Genomic DNA, 20,000 nt, shown 5'->3' with positions numbered 1-20,000 from the left:
CGAGTATCTTCAACTGGGGCCTATGGAGAGCAGTGGCGGTGTGAGCAAAGGCCTTTCAGAATACGTGCCTAAGTATTGAAGTCTTTACAATCATACTCTACAATTGATTTCTTGATTTTGTTATTGAGTTAAGAAGAAATTGTGTTTTTTGTTCTTTTTTATATATTTTTGGTTTGTTTTGATGTTTTGGCTTAATTTACAGCAAGGGAGGGAGGGAGGGACGGACACAATGATGCGCCAATGCTATGCTAATCTATGCTATGTTATGCTGTTATGCTAGTACTATGCTAATCCTAATGTTATGCTATGCTAACCTAACCTAATGCAATGCTAAATGCTATGCTAATGTTATGCTATTCTATGCTGACCTGTTATGTTGACCTATGCTGATGTTATGCTAAGATGTTATGCTATGCTGTGCCAAGCTATGCTAATCCTGTTATGTTGCTATGCTAACCTATACTAATGTTATGCTATGCTATGCTAACCTATGCTATTATTATGCTAATACTATGCTTAACTATGCTAATGTGCTAATCTATGCTATTGTGATGCTAATCTATGCTGCTCTTATGCTAACCTTGTTCTTATGCTGTTAATTGTTATGCTATGCTAATGCTATGTTATGCTATGCTATGCTACAATGCTTAACACAGCAGGTTATGGTGTGGGGAGACTTGAAAAATATGTGGTGAATGAAATGGTTAGGTTAGGTTAGGTTAAGATAAGGTCAAGTTAGATAAAGGTCAAGTGAGATAAGGTCAAGATAAAGTTTAAGGTACATAAGGTCAAGTTAGTATGAATAAAGCTAGGTTGAGTTAGGTTAGGTTAAGTTAGATAAGAATAAGTTACATTATTTGAAAGTATATAAAAAAAGTTAGGTTAGGTTAGACAAAATTGAAGTTCCATTAGGTCAATATTAATAAAAGCTAGGTTGAGTTAGGTTAGGTTAGGTAAGGTTAGGTTAGGTTAGGTTAGGTTAGGTTAGACAAAATTGAAGTTCCATTAGGTCAATATTAATAAAAACTAGGTTGAGTTAGGTTAGGTTAGGTTAGGTAAGGTTAGGTTAGGTTAGGTTAGCTAAGGTTAGGTTAGGTTAGACAAAATTGAAGTTCCATTAGGTCAATATTAATAAAAGCTAGACTGAGTTAGGTTAGGTTAGGTTAGGGAAGGTTTAAGGTGCATTAGGTCAAGTTAGATGAAGTTAGTAGAAAAGCTAGGTTGAGTTAGGTTAGGTTAGGTTAGGTTAGATCAAGCTGTATTATTTAAAGATCAGTTATAATTTCTCGTTGACAATAAATAGTGCAGTTATTGAAGTTATTAGACATTAGTTAAGGTGTGGACATTAGAAACACTGATAAGAAAAGCTGTCCTCTTAAGCTTGTATATCTCAGAAAAGTTACGATTTTAAGCTTAAATGTGAGGGAATGACTGTTTGAAAGCTTAAATACAGGCAGAGAGTGAAAGATTAGGTTACAGAAGCTTTAATAATAATAATAATAATAATAATAATAATAATAATAATAATAATAATAATAATAATTCGACTAATATATTGTTGGAAATCTTGTGAATCAGAGAGAGAGAGAGAGAGAGAGAGAGAGAGAGAGAGAGAGAGAGAGAGAGAGAGAGAGAGAGAGAGAGAGAGAGAGAGAGAGGGGTGACATGAGTAACAAGAATGAATGAGTGAGTGAGTGAGTGAGTGAGTGAGTGAGTGAGTGAGAGGGAGAATGAGAAAACAATGAAGCAGATGAATTAAAATAAGTAGGGACGTGTTTTGAGTGTGTGTGTGTGCGTGCGTGTATGCGTGTGTATGTGCATGTGTGTATGTACGTGTGTGTATGTACATGTGTGTTTGTATGCGTGTATGTGCATGTGTGTGTGCGTATGTACATGTGTGTTTGCGTGCGTGTATGTGCGCATGTGTGTATGTGTGTGTGTGTGTGTCTCATTTTGTTTACCTATACATAAAATCACTTTTTTTTTTTTTCTCATTTATACAATTTCTTATGTATACATTTTCAAATACTACAATTAATACACTCTGCCCTCTTTTCCTCCTCCTACACTTTTAATAGTGATACAATACTCACTTATAAATGTGTCAATACTCACTTAAACATGTCTTAAGTGATACAATACTCACTTAAACATGTCTAAGTTATACAAGAGTTACTTATAAACTTCTCCACTACTTAAGGCTTCCACTTACATGTAGAGAAAGTTAATGGCTTGTTCCTTTGATCATTGTAAAGTAACTTGGATTTATAAAGACATTTTTTTTTTTTTTATGTCAATTTCAAGTTATTTTTCTGTTTGTAATTAATTTTTCACCTTCCTGTCTTTCCTGTCTATTTAAAAAAGTGGATTTCTGTCTATTTCTAATCTTTCTGTCTATTATAAGTAATTTTTTTCTCTCTCCTGTCTATTAAAAAGGTGAATTTCTGTCTATTTCTAATCTTTCTGTCTATTACAAGTAATTTTTTTCTCTCTCCTGTCTATTAAAAAGGTGAATTTCTGTCTATTTTCAATCTTTCTGTCTATTACAAGTCTTTTTTTCTCTCCTGTCTATTAAAAAGGTGAATTTCTGTCTATTTTCAATCTTTCTGTCTATTACAAGTCTTTTATTTTCTCTCCTGTCTATTAAAAAGGTGAATTTCTGTCTATTTCTAATCTTTCTGTCTATTACAAGTCTTTTTTTTTCTCTCCTGTCTATTAAAAAGGTGAATTTCTGTCTATTTCTAATCTTTCTGTCTATTACAAGTAATTTTTTTCTCTCTCCTGTCTATTAAAAAGGTGAATTTCTGTCTATTTTCAATCTTTCTGTCTATTACAAGTCTTTATTTTCTCTCCTGTCTATTAAAAAAGTTAATTTCTGTCTATTTTCAATCTTTCTGTCTATTACAAGTTTTTTTTCTCTCCTGTCTATTAAAAAGGTGAATTTGTCTTTTTTTAATCTTTGTCTATTACAAGTCTTTTTTTTTCTCTCCTGTCTACTAAAAAAGTGAATTTCTGTCTATTTTCAATCTTTCTGTCTATTACAAGTCTTTTTTTTTCTCTCCTGTCTATTAAAAAAGTGAATTTCTGTCTATTTTTTATCTTTCTGTTTATTACAAGTCTTTTTTTTCTCTCCTGTCTATTAAAAAGGTGAATTTCTGTCTCTTTTTAATCTTTCTGTCTTATGAGTCATTTTTCTGCTTACGTTATTAATTTTCAAGTCATTTTTAGGTTATGAAATTTTAACAAGATTTTGACCTCTTCCTCACCTTTCTGTCTATTAAAAAGGTGAATTTCTGTCTCTCTTAAATCTTTCTGTCTATTATGAGTAATTTTTCTGCTTATATTATTAATTTTCAAGTTATTTTTAGGAGGTTATGAAATTTTAACAAGATTTTGACCCCTTCCTCACCTTCCTGTCTATTAAAAAGGTGAATTTCTGTCTTATTTTAATCTTTCTGTCAATTATGAGTCATTTTTCTGGTCATATTATCAACATGTTATTTTTTAGACATGAAATTTTAACAAGATTTTGACCCCCTTTCTCACTTCCTGTCAGTTAAAAAGGTGAATTTCTGTCTTTTTTTAGGCTTACTGTCAATTTCAAGCCATTTTTTGTCTTTATATCAATTTTTGTCAATTTCGTAATTTTTTTGTTTTTTTATGATTTTTGTCAATTTCAAGCCATTTTTTGTCTTTTTATCAATCTTCTATCAATTTCAAGCCATTTTTTTGTCTTTTTATCAATTTTATGTCAATTTCAAGCCATTTTTTTCTTTTTATCAATTTTATGTCAATTTCAAGCCATTTTTTTGTCTTTTTATCAATTTTGTCAATTTAAAGTCATTTTTCTGCTTATATCATTAATCTTCATGTCATTTTTGGGAGGTGATCAAATTTTAACGAGATTTTGACCCCTTTCTCACCTTCCTGTCTAATAAAAAACTTAATTCCTGTCTATAAATTTCCTCTCTCTCTCTCTCTCTCTCTCTCTCTCATTATCATTATTTTGGCACCTTATTGAATTTCTTTTATAATTTTTAACATTTTATTCACCACTCAAAAATAAAAAAAAAAATAAAATAAAAAAAAATAAAATAATCAACTTTTTTTACAAGTCACCATTAGAAGCACCAATTATTATTATTATTATTATTATTATTATTATTATTATTGGCCATTATATCAACCCACTACTTAACCTGACCCCTTAGAACCATCCATCACAGCTCAATTATCAATATTCTTGCTTCTATCACTACTACACACAATATACAGTCTCTATTATTTATTTTCCCTTATTTCAACATTTATTTAAGTCAATTATTAATATTTTAGCTTCTATTATTAGTAAGATGCAATTTTTTCCATTATTTTATTGTTTTTGTTAATATTTCCTGTTTATTCTTACAGTTCTGCCTTAATTTCTGGATTATTTCAGCATTTATTTAGGTCAATTATTAATATTTTAGCTTCTATTATTAGTAAGATGCAATATTTTTCATTATTTTATTGTTTTTTGTTCATATTTCCTGTTTATTTCATTCTATTCACATCAATTATTAATATTCTTGCTTCAATCACTACTACACACAATATACAGTCTCCATTATTTATTTTCCCTTATTTCAGCATTTATTTAGGTCAATTATTAATATTTGTTTCTATTACTAGTAAGATGCAGTATTTTCCATTATTATTTTTTTTTTTTTTTTTTATATATTTCCCCGCCATTTCAATTTCTCTCTCATCACAAGACATATTTCCTTGATCTTTCAATATTACATGACTTTGCTAACTTTTAAATTAATCTCCATTTTTAAGTCTCATTTCAAAAACTTTCCTCTCTCTCTCTCTCTCTCTCATTAGAAACAATCTCATTTCACAAACCACGTTGATTAATTTTCATCTATATTAATTCAAATTTCAAAAAACTATTTACTGTTACACTATATCATAACTCTCTCTCTCTCTCTCTCTCTCTCTCTCTCTCTCACAAGCCAATATATTCCCTTATCTTTCAAAATTACATAACTTTAGTAACAAAATAAATTAATCTCCATTTTGTAACAATCTGTCAATTAATTATCATCTATAGAAATTCAACTAAATTCTCTCTCTCTCTCATATCACAAGTCATTATATTCCCTTATCTTTCAATTTAACATTATTTCACTAATATTTAAACTAATTTCACATAACAGTAACATTTTATCTCATTTTTTTATCTTTCGTCACAAAAAACTACCAAAATTTTCAACTTCAAACAAATGCCATTATATTTCCCTTATCTTTCAATATTACATGATTTTACTAACATTTTTATTGATCTACACATAATATTCTAAATTTACAAACAATAATATTCTAATTAACTTTTTTTTTCTATCTTTCTTTCATTTCTTTTTTTCAATCTATCTTTTTCATTTTTTTCTTTTTTTCTATTTTTATTTCATCTATCTTTTTTTTCATTTTTTCTTCCATCTCTATCTATTTTTCTATCTTTCTATCTTTTTTATCTTCTTTTCATCTTTTTTTTCTATCTCCTTTCTTTACTTTTGTCTTTCTTTCATCTTTCTATCATTTTCTATCTTCCTATCTTCTTTTCATTTTTTTTCTATCTCTATCTTTTTTTTCTCTCTATCATTTTTCTATCTTTCTTTTCTAATTTTTCTTTCTATTTCATCTTTTTTTCTATCTTTTTTTTAATCATTCTATATTTCTCTCTATCTTTTTTTCCATCTCTCTTCCTTTCCATCATTCTATCTTTCTCTTTTTTTCATTTTTCTATCTTTTTTTCCACCTGTCTATATTTTTCCCCATCTATCCATCATTTTTTCATCAATCTATCTTTCTATCTCTTTTTTCCATCTCTATCTTTCTTTTCCACCTCTCCATCTCTTTTTTTTTTCCCATCTTTCATAACAAAAAACTATTTAATTTTCAGCTTAGCCACACCAAAGTGAAATATTTGCTTTATTTTTCAATACTGCACGACTTCACTAACATTCAAATTCATCTTCTTATAAAAATCTCACTTCACAAACTATCTCAATTAATTTTTCATCTATAATAACTCAAATTCTAAAATAGTGTAACTGTTTCAATATATTATAATTTCTCTCTCTCTCTCTCTCTCTCTCTCTCTCTCTCTCTCTCTCTCACAAGTCAAAATATTTCCCTTATCTTTCAATATTGAAATTTGACTAACATTTTCACTAATTTACATTAATTAAACTCTAATTCCACAAACAATAACATTTTAACTTTTTTTTTCTCTCATAAAAAACATTGATTTATTTTCAACTTAACCAAACAAATGCCAAAATATTTCCCTCATCTTTCAATAACCTTAACATTTTAACTAATATTTTTTCCAATTTTCATAACAAAAAACTCAATTATCTTTCAACTTAACCTCTTCAGTACTGGGACATATTTTTGCTTTGAGATTTGTGTACCATTATACCATTTTATTGACATTAGCAAGGGTGTATGGAGGGCAGAAGATTAATGGCCATAGTCTTCACTATTTTAACCCCTTCAGTACTGAGACACATTTTTCCCTTGAGATTTGTGTCCCATTAGACCATTTTATTGACATTAGCAAGGGTCTATGGAGGGCAGAAGATTAATGGCCACAGTCTTCACTATTTTAACCCCTTCAGCACTGGGACATATTTTTACTTTGAGATTTGTGTACCATTAGACCATTTTATTGACATTAGCAAGGGTCTATGGAGGGCAGAAGATTAATGGCCACAGTCTTCACTATTTTAACCCCTTCAGCACTGGGACATATTTTTTCTTTGAGATTTGTGTACCATTAGACCATTTTATTGACATTAGCAAGGGTCTATGGAGGTCAGAAGATCAATGGCCATAGTTTTCACTATTTTAACCCCTTCAGTACTGAGATGCATTTTTCCCTTGAGATTTGTGTACCATTAGACCATTTTATTGACATTAGCAAGGGTCTATAGAGGTCAGAAGATTAATGGCCACAGTCTTCATTATTTCAATCCCCTTGAAGCTGTTTAAAATCACCAAATAGTCACCAGAATGAATAAGGAGACTGTTTTGGGACATTTTAGAAGAGTTTGGGATGTTTTGAGAGCATTATAACACAGTTTGGCATGTTTTGAGGAGATTTTGTGGCAATTTGACATGTTTTGAGGGCATTTTAAGACAGTTTAGCATTCTAAGAAAATTTGACATGTTCTGAGGTCATTTTAAGGCAATTTGACATATTTTGAATTCATTTTAAGACAGTTTAGCATATTTTGAGGGTATCTAACGACAATTTGACATGTTTTGAGGGCATTTTAAGGCAATTTGACATGTTTTGAGGGCATTTTAAGACAGTTTGACATTTTGAGTGCATTTTAAGACATCTTGATATGTTTTGAGGACATATTAAGACAATCTGGCATGTTTTGAAGGCATTTTAAGACAGTTTGGCATGTTTTGATGTCATTTAAGACAATTTGACATGTTTTGAGAGCATTTTAAGACAATTTGACATGTTTTGAGGGCATTTAAAGGACAGTTCAGCATGTTTTGTCGGCATTTTTAAGAGTCACCAGAATGAATATGGAAATGCATCAACTTAAAACACACAACTTCACCAAGATTCCTCGCACTGCATCACTTGATCAAATTTCTCCTTGTCTCTAACCACAAAAAAAGTAATTAATTTGACGCTAATGACATTCACTAATAAAAGAATAAATTTATCACAACACAAACACAAATAAGAATGAAATACAGGCAACTCTCGATTTACACAATAGATGCGTTCGAGAGGCATCGCGTATTTGAAAATTGGCGTAAAACAAACTTGTAATTCTCCTAACAAACACTAGAAAATAGGGGAATGCAGGATGTGGCCCAAATCGTGTAGTGTCGCACAAAATTAATTCATTATAATATTTTTTTCGGTCGCGTATTAACAAAAACGCATAAATCAAACACGCGTAAATCAAGAGTTACCTGTATGTTAATTGTTTCGCTTATACAACACATCGCTGGTGTCGTGGCGCCTATACATCACAAATACACCTTTTCAATCACCTATACACACATTAGGCTAAAAGGAATGGATTTATTTCACCTATACGTATTTCAAATGTCGGAATTGTGGCGTTTATATATAATACTTCAGTCAGTCATGGCGTTTATACATGAGTGACCAGATAAAATTGTCTATAATGTCAGCTTTGGTTAATATTACATACATTCCATTATTCTCATTTTCTTTTTTTTGAGTATCGTGGCGTTTATAAATGATACTTCAGTCAGTCATGGCGTTTATACATGAGCAACCAGATACAATTGTTTATAGTGTTAGCTTTGGTTAATATTACATAAATTCTATTATTCTCATTTTCTGGGGGGTTTTCGAGTGTTGTGGCATTTATACATAATATTTCAGTTAGTCGTGGCGTTTATACATGGCAGAGAACAACCAGATACAATTAATCTTATATTACGTTGTTAATATTGTCATTTTTCTTTTTTCCTTTATTTTCTGGGGGTTTTTGAGCATCGTGGCATTTATACATTACATTTTAGTCTGTTGTGGTGTTTATACATGAAGAACGACTGTATACATTTCAGTCTAAGAGTTAATATTATGTAACTTTCCTTTTTTTCTTTTTATTTTGTTAGTTTTCAAGTGTCGTGGCGTTTATACATGGCACTTCAGTCTGTCGTGGCGTCTATACATGAAGAGCAGACATATACATTTCAGTCTTTGAGGTTAAGTTAATATTATGTCATTTTCCTTTTTTTTTCTTTTTATTTTCTTAGTTTTCAAGTGTCGTGGCGTTTATACACGGCACGGAACAATCACATACAATTCAGTCGTCTATAATACTAGGTTAAGTTAATGTTATTCCTATAGATTCCTTTATTTTCTCATTCATTTTAGTGTTGTAGCATTTATACATGGCAGGGAATGTGGCAACACCTTTCTTTCATCTACACGTAACTCTCAATTTACACGACAGATGCATTCTAAGAGGCATTGCGTATTTCTAAATTGGCGTAAAACAAACTCATAATTTGCGGGATGTAGGCCAAATTGTGTACAAGCAAACTGATCGCGCAAATTTAATTAAATTTTTTCGGTCGTATTAAAAAAAACGCGTAAATCAAGAGTTACCTGTATACTTTTCTCCTTCCTGCACCATCCTTGTCCTTATTTCGTCTATACTCACAAACGTAAACTCTCTCGATGTCGTAATGTCTATACATGCAAAACGTACAATTCTTTATCACCTGCAACATTAGATCAAGTTATTTTACAGCAAACAATATTATTTTCTAAACCTTCTTATATCTCAATGTCATTTTCCTAATAGATCATGACATTTATACTTTTTTCAATTTCAAAACCTTCATATTTAAAAGTATCCTGTTGTTTATACATGCAAAGGTACAGTTTTCTTTTTATTTTACAGCAAACAATCTTATTTTCTTAACTTTCTTAAATCTCAATATTATTTCTCCACAGATCATGACATTTACAGTTTCTTGATCCTAAATGCTTCAATAATCAAAGTATTGTAACATTTATACATGCGGAAATACAAGTTCTTTATCTATTTTACAGCAAACATTAATATTTTCTAAACTCTCTTAAATCTCGTCATTTTCCTAACAGATCATGACATTTATACTTCTTTTAATGTCAAGCGCTTCATTTCTACAAGTGTCGTGTCGTTTATACATACGGAAATACAGTTTAGTCGAGTATAATATCAGCTTAGGTTATTTCACAAGTACTGCCTTAATTCCTGCACCAAATAAAAAATAAATAAATAAAAAAAAAATCTTGCCTCATCTGTAATTCTTAACCCCAAACACTTTATTTCTCAAAGTATCGTGTCATTTATACATTCAGAAATACAGTTTTAATCATCTACAGTATTACTTTAAGTCTTTCTGCACCAAATTTGATGTTATTATTAATCTATAACTTTCTTAATCCCAAACACTTAATTTCTCAGCATTTTGTGTCGTTTATACATGCGGAAATACAGCTTATTCATTTATTGTATCACCTCAAGACTTTCTGCACCAAATTCTATCTTATTATTACTGTCTTATTCACAAACACTCTATTTATCAAAGTATCTTGTCATTTATACATTCAGAAATAGTGTTAACCCATTTATTGTATCACTTCAAGATTTTCTGCACCAAATTCTATCTTATTATTACTGTCTTATTCACAAACACTCTATTAATCAAAATATCGTGTCACTTATACATTCAGAAATACAGTTTATTCATTTATAGCCTTATTGTATACTGTCTTAATCCCAAACACTTCATTTCTTAAAGTATCGAGTCGTCTATACATGCGGAAATACACTTAATTGAACTCCAAACACTTAATTTCTCAAGTATTGTGTCGTTCATACAAGTGGAAATACAGTTTGTTTATCTCTAGTCTCACTGTTCACTCCCCCACCTCTGCACACAGTTTGGCCGCAATGCAATACCTTACATTCTAACACACACTGAGACACACGTACGTACATAGCTGCCCTCGCCGTACACTCTCACTCTGGTTAATTCAATACTTTAAAATATATCATTTGTTTTTCTAAGCCTCAATAATAAAGCACTCTCCTCTTCTCTCCTCTCCTCTTCCTTCCTTCCTTCTCTCCAAATACCATTAACCCTTTCAGTACTGAGACATATTTTTACCATGAGTCTGGGTGTGATTAGGTGACTTTAAGCATTAGGAAGGGTCTATGAAGGTCAAAAAGATTAAAGGCCAGACTCTTTACTATTCTAACGTCCCTCATAAGTTTCTGAAGCTGTATAAAATCACCAAATATTAAGCAGAATGAATATAAACACACGTCATGCTACTGAAGGGGTTAAGGGCAGGTGTACATAAGTGACTCTGTGGCATCATATTGTGTCGGGATGTGGCTCTCCATAAGTCTGCATGCTTTAGAAAATGTCCCACGATCACCACCATCTGTGGCAAGAAACTGTGGCCAGCTGTCACCGATCCCAGCCACAGCATGACGTGCCTTTGTGTCCAGGACCTGCACACACCACCATGGTACAGTGGAACCATGTGTGCTTTGGGGTCCGAGTGGTCTCCAAGTGTACAGGTTCGAATCCTGTCCACGGTCTGAGAGTAGGTTGGGCTTCCTAGCAGGTGGGCTTTGAGATAGGAGGTGCCACAAAAAGTATTCCCTTTAGCCCAGAAATTATCATATTGAAAAAAAAAAATGTAATAAATAAATAAATAAAAAATGAAATAAATAACTGTGGCTGTGTTGAGTGCTGGACATGTGACGGCTGATGGCAGTCACTTACCAAATGTTGAGGCGTCACCACAATTTGCTCCTTACATACACACACACCCACCACCACCACCACCACGGCTACACTCCATACAGATGCATTCATTACTGACAGTGAAGACGTGGCAGCAGTGTGTGAGGCACTACGCTGCTGTCACTACACCAATAACACCGCCAAACCAAGGCATGGCAGGACGTCTGGCATCTTGGTGTCCTGCTATAGAGAGGTGGATTCTCTAGGGAATGAGGCCTTGGTGGGAACAATGTGACAGTGCCCACACCCACACACACAAACACACATGGATGACTCTATGGTGAGGTTCAGCCAGGACACAGTGGCTTGGATCCCCACCACCACAATGTACCACAGAATCGCTGATGTTCTCCACCCACTGTTTTCCAAGCCTGAACTAAAGAATGTCAATAATAAAGTGATGAAATAATAAAGAAAAATTGGGTATTTTTAATGCATTATTTTTATCCATTTTCTGAGGTGAATAAGCCATTTTTCCTTTACTAGTTGCTGTGTCTGTTAGTTCGTATGTCTGGATGTCTTTTTATCAGCTTGTCTTCTAAACTGTCTTCATTTTTATGTTTTTAGTGGTATTATACGTGACAAATTGTTCTTTTTTGTATTTAAAGATTGGATATTCTCTTTTTTTCAATCTCTCAATACGATATCCTCTTTTTCAATATTTAAATAATTTCTCATAATTTTCCAATCTCCATCATTTATTTCCATACATAAACAAATTTCCAGTTATTTCTTCCTTCCTACACCTGTTTTTGTCATCATTTCCAGCTGCGAGTATCTTTTCCATCTATATTCATCATAATTTCCAGCTGTTTCATTATTTCCAGTCATTTCTGCCATTAATTTCTACAAAAAGACAAATTTCCAGTTACTTTTCCCTTCCAACATCTTAATTTCTGTCATTAATTCCAGCTGTGTCCTTTTTATCAGCTGTTTCTTATTATTTCCAGCTGTTTCTCATTATTTTCAGCCATTTCTGTATTAATTTCCACAGCTAAGCAAATTTCCAGTTATTTTTTTATACCTACACCTGATTATTATTTATTTCCAGCTGCGAGTGTCATTTTTCATAAACTTTACAGCTGTTTGTCATCATTTCCAGCTGTTTCTGATCATTTCCAGCTCTTTTCTCATCATTTCCAGCTGTCTTGTCATCATTTCTCATATTTCCAGCTGTTTCTGATCATTTCCAGCTGTTTCTGATCATTTCCAGCTGTTTCTGATCATTTTCAGCTGTTTCCACTATTATTTCCAGCTGTTCCTGTCATTCCTTTGAGGTCATAGGCAAAAAATTCACCTGCTTTTATTGGTTCCAGCTGTCCGTCCTTTGTTTTCCGGCCAATGGTGACTCAGAACACAGGAAAACGACAGCTGGTGTGTAAGTTAACTGTAGGAATCACCACCACCATCACCACCATCACCACTACCACCACAATCACCACCACACCTAGGCTCTTAGTGTATGGCAAAGAGGAGAGAGAGAGAGAGAGAGAGAGAGAGAGAGAGAGAGAGAGAGAGAGAGAGAGAGAGAGAGAGAGAGAGAGAGAGAGAGAGAGGAAAAATTTTGAAAGTGTACCATTTCACCACAGTTTACCACAGTTCACCACACTTCAACCACCACCATCACCACTTCAGACTGTGGTGTTCGTGTGGTAGGAATGGAAAAAAAAAAAAAATAGAAAAAAACTACCATTTTACCACATTTTACCACAGTTCACCACACCACCACCATCATCACCACAGTTTACCTCTCAGTATTGGAGTGTGGTAGAGAGAGAGACAGAAGCATGACTTTCACCACACCAGAGTTCACCACACCACACTTCACCACACTTCAATTTTTGGCATATCAGTGTGGTGAAAAGAAGACAGAAGCACAATTTCCACCACAATTCACCACATACAGTTCACCAGTACCACAGTTAAAATTTTTGGCATCAGAGTGTGGTAGAGTGAGGGAAAACAAGCACAATTTTCACCACAGTGCACCATTTTCACCACAGTGCACCATTTTCACCTCATACATTCACCACACCACCACAATTCACCACAGCTTTCACCACACCAAACTTCATCTTCCAGTATTGCAGTGTAGCAGAAAGAAGACAGAAGCACAATTTCCACCACAATTCACCACAATTTACCACAATTCACCACCACTTCAGATTGTGGTGTTTGAGTGTGGTAGGAAGAAAAAAATAAAAAAAATAATAATTTCACATTTCACCACATTTACCACAGTTTACCACAGTTCAGCTCTTGCCATCGGAGTGTGGTAGAGTGGCGGAGGAGGAGGAAGGGGGCGCGTCCAAGCACTCTATCGCATCATGGCTCTTTCCCGTCAAAAAGTAAGTCACCATGTCGCCTTTACCCTTGACCTTAATGGTGCCCCGACAGATTAGCGGGTAGCCTTTCTTGTGTAGAATTTGGTACACCTCCTGCGTCACCTGTGTGTGTATTGGGGGGGTAGAGGGAGGGGTGGTTGGTCAGTAAGTTTAAGGTTAGGTTAGGTTAGGTTAGGTTAAGGTTAGGTTAGGTTAGGTTTAGGATAGGTTAGGTTAAACTAGGCTAAGTCAGACTATGTTAGGTTAGGTTTGGCTAGGTTAAGTTAGATTAAAGTTAGCTTCGGGTTAAAATAAATTATGCTATAAACAAGGGTTAGTTAGGTTAGGTTAGGTTAGGTTAAGATTAGGTTGTGTTGGGTTGGGTTAGGTTAGGTTAGGTTAGGTTAGGTTAGGTTAGGTTAGGTTGGGTTGGGTTGGGTTGGGTTGGGTTGGGTTGTGTTGGGTTAGGTTAAGATTAGATTAGGTTAGGTTGGATTGAATTGGGTTGGGTTGGGTTGGGTTGGGTTGGGTTGGGTTGGGTTAGGGGTTAGGTTGGGTTGGGTTGGGTTGGGTTAGGTTAGGTTAAGATTGGGTTGAGCTAGGTTGAGTTTACATTCATTTGGGTTAGGTTAGGATAATTTTGGGTTAATTTGGAGTAGGTTCAGCTTTAAATTTGGGTTAATTTTGTTAGCTTTGGATAATTTGGGTTAATCTGAATTAGGTTTGGATATTTTTCTGTTCATTTTGGTTACATTTGGATAATTTGGGTTCATTTTTGTGAGATTTGGATAAATTTTGGTTCATTTTGGTTGTGTTTGGATAATTTTGCTTTCATTTGTTAGGTTCGGATAAATTTGGATAAATTTTTGTTTGACTTGGATAATTTTGGGTCAATTGGGGTGGTTTCGTTTGGTTCGGATAATTTTTGGTTCATTTTGGATAATTTTTGGGTCCATTTCGGATAATATTTGGTTCACACATTTGGTTAGGTTAGGGTTCATTAGGGTTCAGTTTGGCAGGTTTGGATATGCTTGGGGTTCATTAAGATCCAATTTAAGTACATTAGGTTAGGTTCAGATAGGTTCGGATAAGTTCAGATTACATGGTCAGGTTCAGTCTGGGCTTCATTTAGTAAGGTTCAGACTAGGTTCGGATTAGGTTCGGATAAGGTTCGGATTAGGTTAGGTTACTCTGACTGGCTTTATTTATTTATATATCTTTATTTTGCTTTATTTACTTTTTCATTTGATTTTTTTGGCGAATTGTTTTGTTATTTCATTTTTTTTTATTTTGTTATCTTTTCTTTAATTTGTATACAATTTTGCCTCATTTCTCTATCTAGTAATTCTATTTTCTTATTTATTCTTTTATTCATTCATTCCTTTGGTTATCTATTGAATTTAGCATGCACAACAAAAATAATAATAATAATAACAATAATAATCTATCTACGTCTATATCTGACCACCATAGACACACACACACACACACACACACACACACACACACACACACACACACACACACACACACACACTCTTAGCCCGACAAACCTCTAATAGAAATAACACTCTAAAGAAACACTCGGCTGTGCTATTTAACAAACACCTAACACACAGACACACAGACGGACAGACAAACGAACACTGACCTGAATCTTGTCGAGTTCCCCTGTTGAGTCCATCCTTGAGGCGACATTGACAGCATTGCCCCAAATGTCATACTGTGGTTTGTTGGCTCCAATCACCCCTGCCACCACTGGACCTATGTTGATCCCTGCCAAACACACACACACACTAAGGTCATAAGCACTAGGTAAATACAACTAGCTAAATAAAGGATCAAGAATGGCTGGTGTAGAAGGAATGAGCCAGGTACAGTATAGACTAGTGGGTGGAAGCTATGTGTAAAATCTTGGTTATAAATTCAAGTTTAAGGGAGAATTGAAAGAAAGGATAAAGTATTAAGCACAATAGCAGCAGCAGCCATGTGTGTCAGGAGAGGAGACGGGAAATATATTGTTGCTTTATTTAGGAGAAGCAAAATAAATGAGGGATAGCAAAGGAAATGGAAAAAGAAAAGGAAAAAAGGAAGGAAGGAAGAAGGAAAGAATAGAAAGGATAAAATGAAGGAAATAAGACAGAGAAGGAAGGAAGGAAGGAAGGAAAAAAAAAAAAAATAAATACTGTTAGCCGACTCCTAACCTAACCTAACCTAACCTGCCAAACACAGACAGTTCAAGAGATTTATTCCTAATGTTTGGCTAACTCTATTAATCTTTCAGGGACTGCCATTCAAGTGAGCCTTTTTTAAATCTTCTTGCCCTTGGTGTGTGTGTGGCTGGTTAACATTGAATGGGGAAATGTGTCTAGCTGGTAAACATTAAGTGTAAGTGTGTGTGTGGCTGGTTAACCCCCCTTAGCACCATCAAGCTCTTTCATAATTCATTCTGCTTACTATTTGTTGATTCTACACAGCTTGAGAAACTTATGTGGGGATTAAAACAGTGAAGAATCTGGCCATTAATCTTCTGACCTCCATAGACCCTTAATAATGTCAATAAAATCGTCTAATCACAACCAAAACTCATGGTAGAAAATGCGTCCCAGTACTGAAGGGGCTAACATTGAGTGGAAGAATGTGGTAAATTAAGTGGAAGAATGTGTGTAGTGGGTAAACATTAAGTGAAAGAACACAGAGACAGACAGAGCTTACCTATTTTGATTTTGAAGTTATTGAAGTAAGTGGAAGGACATAAAGGCAGACAAAGCTTACCTATTCTGATCTTGAAGTTATTGAAGGAGTGTTCATTGACATATTCCAGCTGGTCTCGGAGTCTGAGGGCGTAGTCTGCCATGGCCGTCACGTGGCTAAAGTTCTTGAGGTCCCTTGTGGCTTTGGTCAAACCTGGGGTAAAAAACAAAGGTGAAAAGTTAGTATATTTGACACAGGGAAATGACGTCAAAATTAAGTAGATATACATATACACACGTAAAAATAAAGAACCTTCCCTATGAAAGACTAAAGGAAATGGAACTACCAACTTTGAAGAATACATACACACACGCACACGCACACACACACACACTGTACTGAAGAGATTAAAATAGTGAAGACTGTGGCCATTAAACCTCTCAATAAAATTATCTAATGGTACACAAATCTCAAGGCAAAAATACATCCCAGTACTGAAAGGAATTAAAATAGTGAAGACAGTGGCCATTAATCCTCTTGCTAATGTCAATAAAATGGTCTAATGGCACACAAACCTCAAGACAAAAATACACCCCAGTACTGAAGCGTTTATAGAATTAAATATACCAAACACATATACACAAACAACATTACCAGCAGCAGCCATGTACGTCGCCCCAGTGGATTTAATCTTCTCTATATTCTTAAAGGGTTCTTCATCAAGGAGCTCATCAAAGTCTGCTATTATCTCATTGAGCAGCCGTAAGCACTCCACCCCCTCATTGTTCGACTCCAGTTCCATATAGAAGTCAGAGAAGTTAGGAATGGAGGCGAAAAGTATGCACGCACTCTCACACTCCTCGTGGTACAGCTCCTGAGTGGGTTAAGAGTGCGTTAGTGTGTTAGAGTGTGTTTGAGTGTGTTTTGAGTGTTTTTAGCGTGTGTTTTGAGTGTTTTGAGTGTGTTTCAGGTTAAGTTTGTTTATAGTGTACTAAGAGGAGTGTGTTTTGAGTGTGTTTGAGTGTTTTGAGTGGGTTAGTGTGTTTTGAGTGTGCTTTCAGTGTGTTAGAGAGTGTTTTGAGTGTTTAGAGTGCGTTAATGTGTTTTGATGTGTTTTGAGTGCGTTTGAGTAGGTTTGAGTGGGTTAGAGTGTGTTTGAATGTTTGAATAGGTTAAGCGAGGTTTAAGAGTGTTTAAATGTGTGTTTGAGTGTGTTTTGAGTGTGCTTGACTGTGTTAGGTTAGGTTTGAGCGTGTTTGAGTGGGTCTGAGTGTGTTTGAGTGTGCTAGGTTAGGTTTGAGAGTGTTTAGCATGTGTTTGAGTGTATCTTGAGTGTGTTTTGAGTGTGTTTGAGTGTTAGGTTAGGTTTGAGAGAATTTAGCATGTGTTTGAGTGTGTCTGAGTGTGTTTAGTGTAACATAACCTTACCTAACTTTATATAATTAAATACAACCTGTACACACTCTCTCTCTCTCTCTCTCTCTCTCTCTCTCTCTCTCTCTCTCTCTCCAGCCTAGCTTCCTTTCTCATTTTTCTCTCTTTTCTCTCATTCTACATCCAGTCCATTTCCTCCTCTCTCTCTCTCTCTCTCTCTCTCTAAATTTGCTGTGGTGTCATAATTTCTCATATTTTGTCTATTTTTTCTTTTCTCTCTCTAAATTTGCTGTGGTGTCATAATTCTCTCTCTCTCTCTCTCTCTCTCTCTCTCTCTCTCTCTCTCTCTCTCTTACTCACGTCAGAGACCCGGTCGACGCTGAGGAAGTGGATTGCAACATGCTCTGGTAGAATGTTGTAAATCAGCGCTCGATTGTAAGCCTGAAGGTGCTCAATCTCCTCCTTCTCTCCTGCAATGGTGGTGGTGGTGGTGGTGGTGGTGAGAAGAGGAAGAAAGTTGTAATAATAGTAGTAATGGTGGAAGGAGGGAAAGTAGTAGTAGTAGTAGTAGTAGTAGTAGTAGTAGTAGTAGTAATAAAAATAGATATAGATGAAATTTCCATCAGGTTAGATAAATTTCACTTATGACTAGGTTAGGTTAGGTTAGGTTAGGTTAGGTTAGGTGAGGTGAGGTGAGGTGAGGTGAGGTTAGGTTAGGTGAGGTTAGGTTAGGTTAGGTTAGGTTAGGTGAGGTGAGAGGTGTCTTACCCTGTGCCTCCAGCTTCCACACAAAGTCCAGCCTGGAGGTGGCCTCAGTCTGCCTGGCGTGGATCACAAACACCACCGTGAAGCCAATCAACACCGCCACCGTCACATACCGCGACACAAACACCTCGCCGTACCTGTCAACACCACCTCATTAACACCACACACCAACACCAACACCTCCACACACCTTTTAATTAACCTTACCTAACTACTACTACTACTACTACTACTACCACTACTACCTAACCTAACCTTGCCATACCTGTCAACACCACCTCGTTAACACCAACACACCAACACCAACACCTCCACACACCTATTAACCTAACCTACTACTACCTAACCTAACCTCGCCATACCTGTCAACACCACCTCGTTACCTCCACACACCTGTAGACACCTGGAGACGCACCTAATCTATCTTTACCTATCTAAAATATTACTTCTACCTAAGTTTTACCTGTATATAGCCATTAATTACCTGTCTTACCTGTATATACCTATTAAATTTATACTTCTAGCTACCTTTTACCTGTCTATACACTAGTTAATTAATACCTTTACCTGTATCCTAGTTATACCTGTCATATGTTACCTGTAGCTCTCTTTTACTTGTCTATAGCCATTAATTCATTCTATATACCTGTTATTATATTCTCATCTTTATCAGTGTTTTTTCTCTATGTACATCTGTAAAATTATAACTCTCTCTCTCTCTCTCTCTCTCTCTCTCTCTCTCTCTCTCTCTCTCTCTCTCTCTCTCTCTCTCTCTCTCTTCACTCCTCTTCTCTCTCCCTTTTTTTCACTAACTCTCTCACACTGTTACTCTCACCCACTCCCTCTCTCACTCTTTTACTCCAACCTATCTCTCTCTCTCTCTCTCTCTCTCTCTCTCTCTCTAACTCACCCTTCAGTCATAAGGATCAGAGCATCTTGGTTGTCAAACAGTGTGGCGTGTGTAAACATAACCATGCATATGTAAGCCACACAGATTCCAGAGAGGAGGAGAAGCTTGATGATGCTAAACATGAGCTGGTACACTGCACACGCCACCATCACCAGCAACACGCAGAAGGTGAAGTACTGTGGGGGGTAGAAATATTACATTAGGTTAGGTGATGTACTGTGGGGGGTAGAAATATTACATTATTTTGGGGTAGAAATATTATTACATTAGGTTAGATGAAGTACTATGGGGGTAGAAATATTACATTATGTTGGGGTAGAAATATTACATTATGTTGGGGTAGAAATATTACATTGTTAGGTGAAGTACTGTGGGGGGTAGAAATATTACATTAGGTTAGGTGAAGTGCTGTGGGGGGGTAGAAATATCACATTAGGTTAGGTGAGGGAATGTTGGGTAACTGTCTGATGGAGGGGGGTGAAAGGGGTGTGTGGTGAGGAGGGAGTGGGGTGAAGGACTGGTGAGGGACTGGGGGTGGTGGGGTGAGGGAGTGAGGTGAGGGAGGAGTG

The 20,000-nt window shown here is 35.2% G+C and overlaps 1 protein-coding gene and 1 long non-coding RNA gene across 2 annotated transcripts in view; one reads left to right on the top strand and one right to left on the bottom strand.

The window, feature by feature from the left end:
* LOC123511505 overlaps window positions 1–1,643 on the top strand; it is a 2,091-nt gene extending 448 nt beyond the window's left edge. The window contains exons 1-2 of the long non-coding RNA XR_006676854.1: window positions 1–1,157; window positions 1,189–1,643. The exon at window positions 1–1,157 is cut by the window's left edge and continues 448 nt beyond it. This is a non-coding gene — a long non-coding RNA (uncharacterized LOC123511505). The remainder of the gene's footprint in view (window positions 1,158–1,188) is intronic.
* Window positions 1,644–8,263: 6,620 nt separating this feature from the next.
* The window catches only part of LOC123511448 (adenylate cyclase type 6-like), a 47,002-nt gene continuing 35,265 nt past the window's right edge, over window positions 8,264–20,000 (bottom strand). The window contains 7 exon segments of the mRNA XM_045267387.1: window positions 8,264–13,811; window positions 15,340–15,464; window positions 16,464–16,595; window positions 17,037–17,256; window positions 18,117–18,226; window positions 18,525–18,658; window positions 19,432–19,607. Of these exon segments, the coding sequence (XP_045123322.1) occupies window positions 13,617–13,811; window positions 15,340–15,464; window positions 16,464–16,595; window positions 17,037–17,256; window positions 18,117–18,226; window positions 18,525–18,658; window positions 19,432–19,607 (1,092 nt within the window). The 3' untranslated portion in view covers window positions 8,264–13,616.

The sequence above is a fragment of the Portunus trituberculatus genome, chromosome 1 (genome assembly GCF_017591435.1).
Source record: "Portunus trituberculatus isolate SZX2019 chromosome 1, ASM1759143v1, whole genome shotgun sequence".
Taxonomy (NCBI): Eukaryota; Metazoa; Arthropoda; class Malacostraca; order Decapoda; family Portunidae; genus Portunus; species Portunus trituberculatus.
The sequence above is the reverse complement of the archived record's forward strand: the minus strand, read 5'-3'. Positions and strand labels throughout refer to the sequence as shown.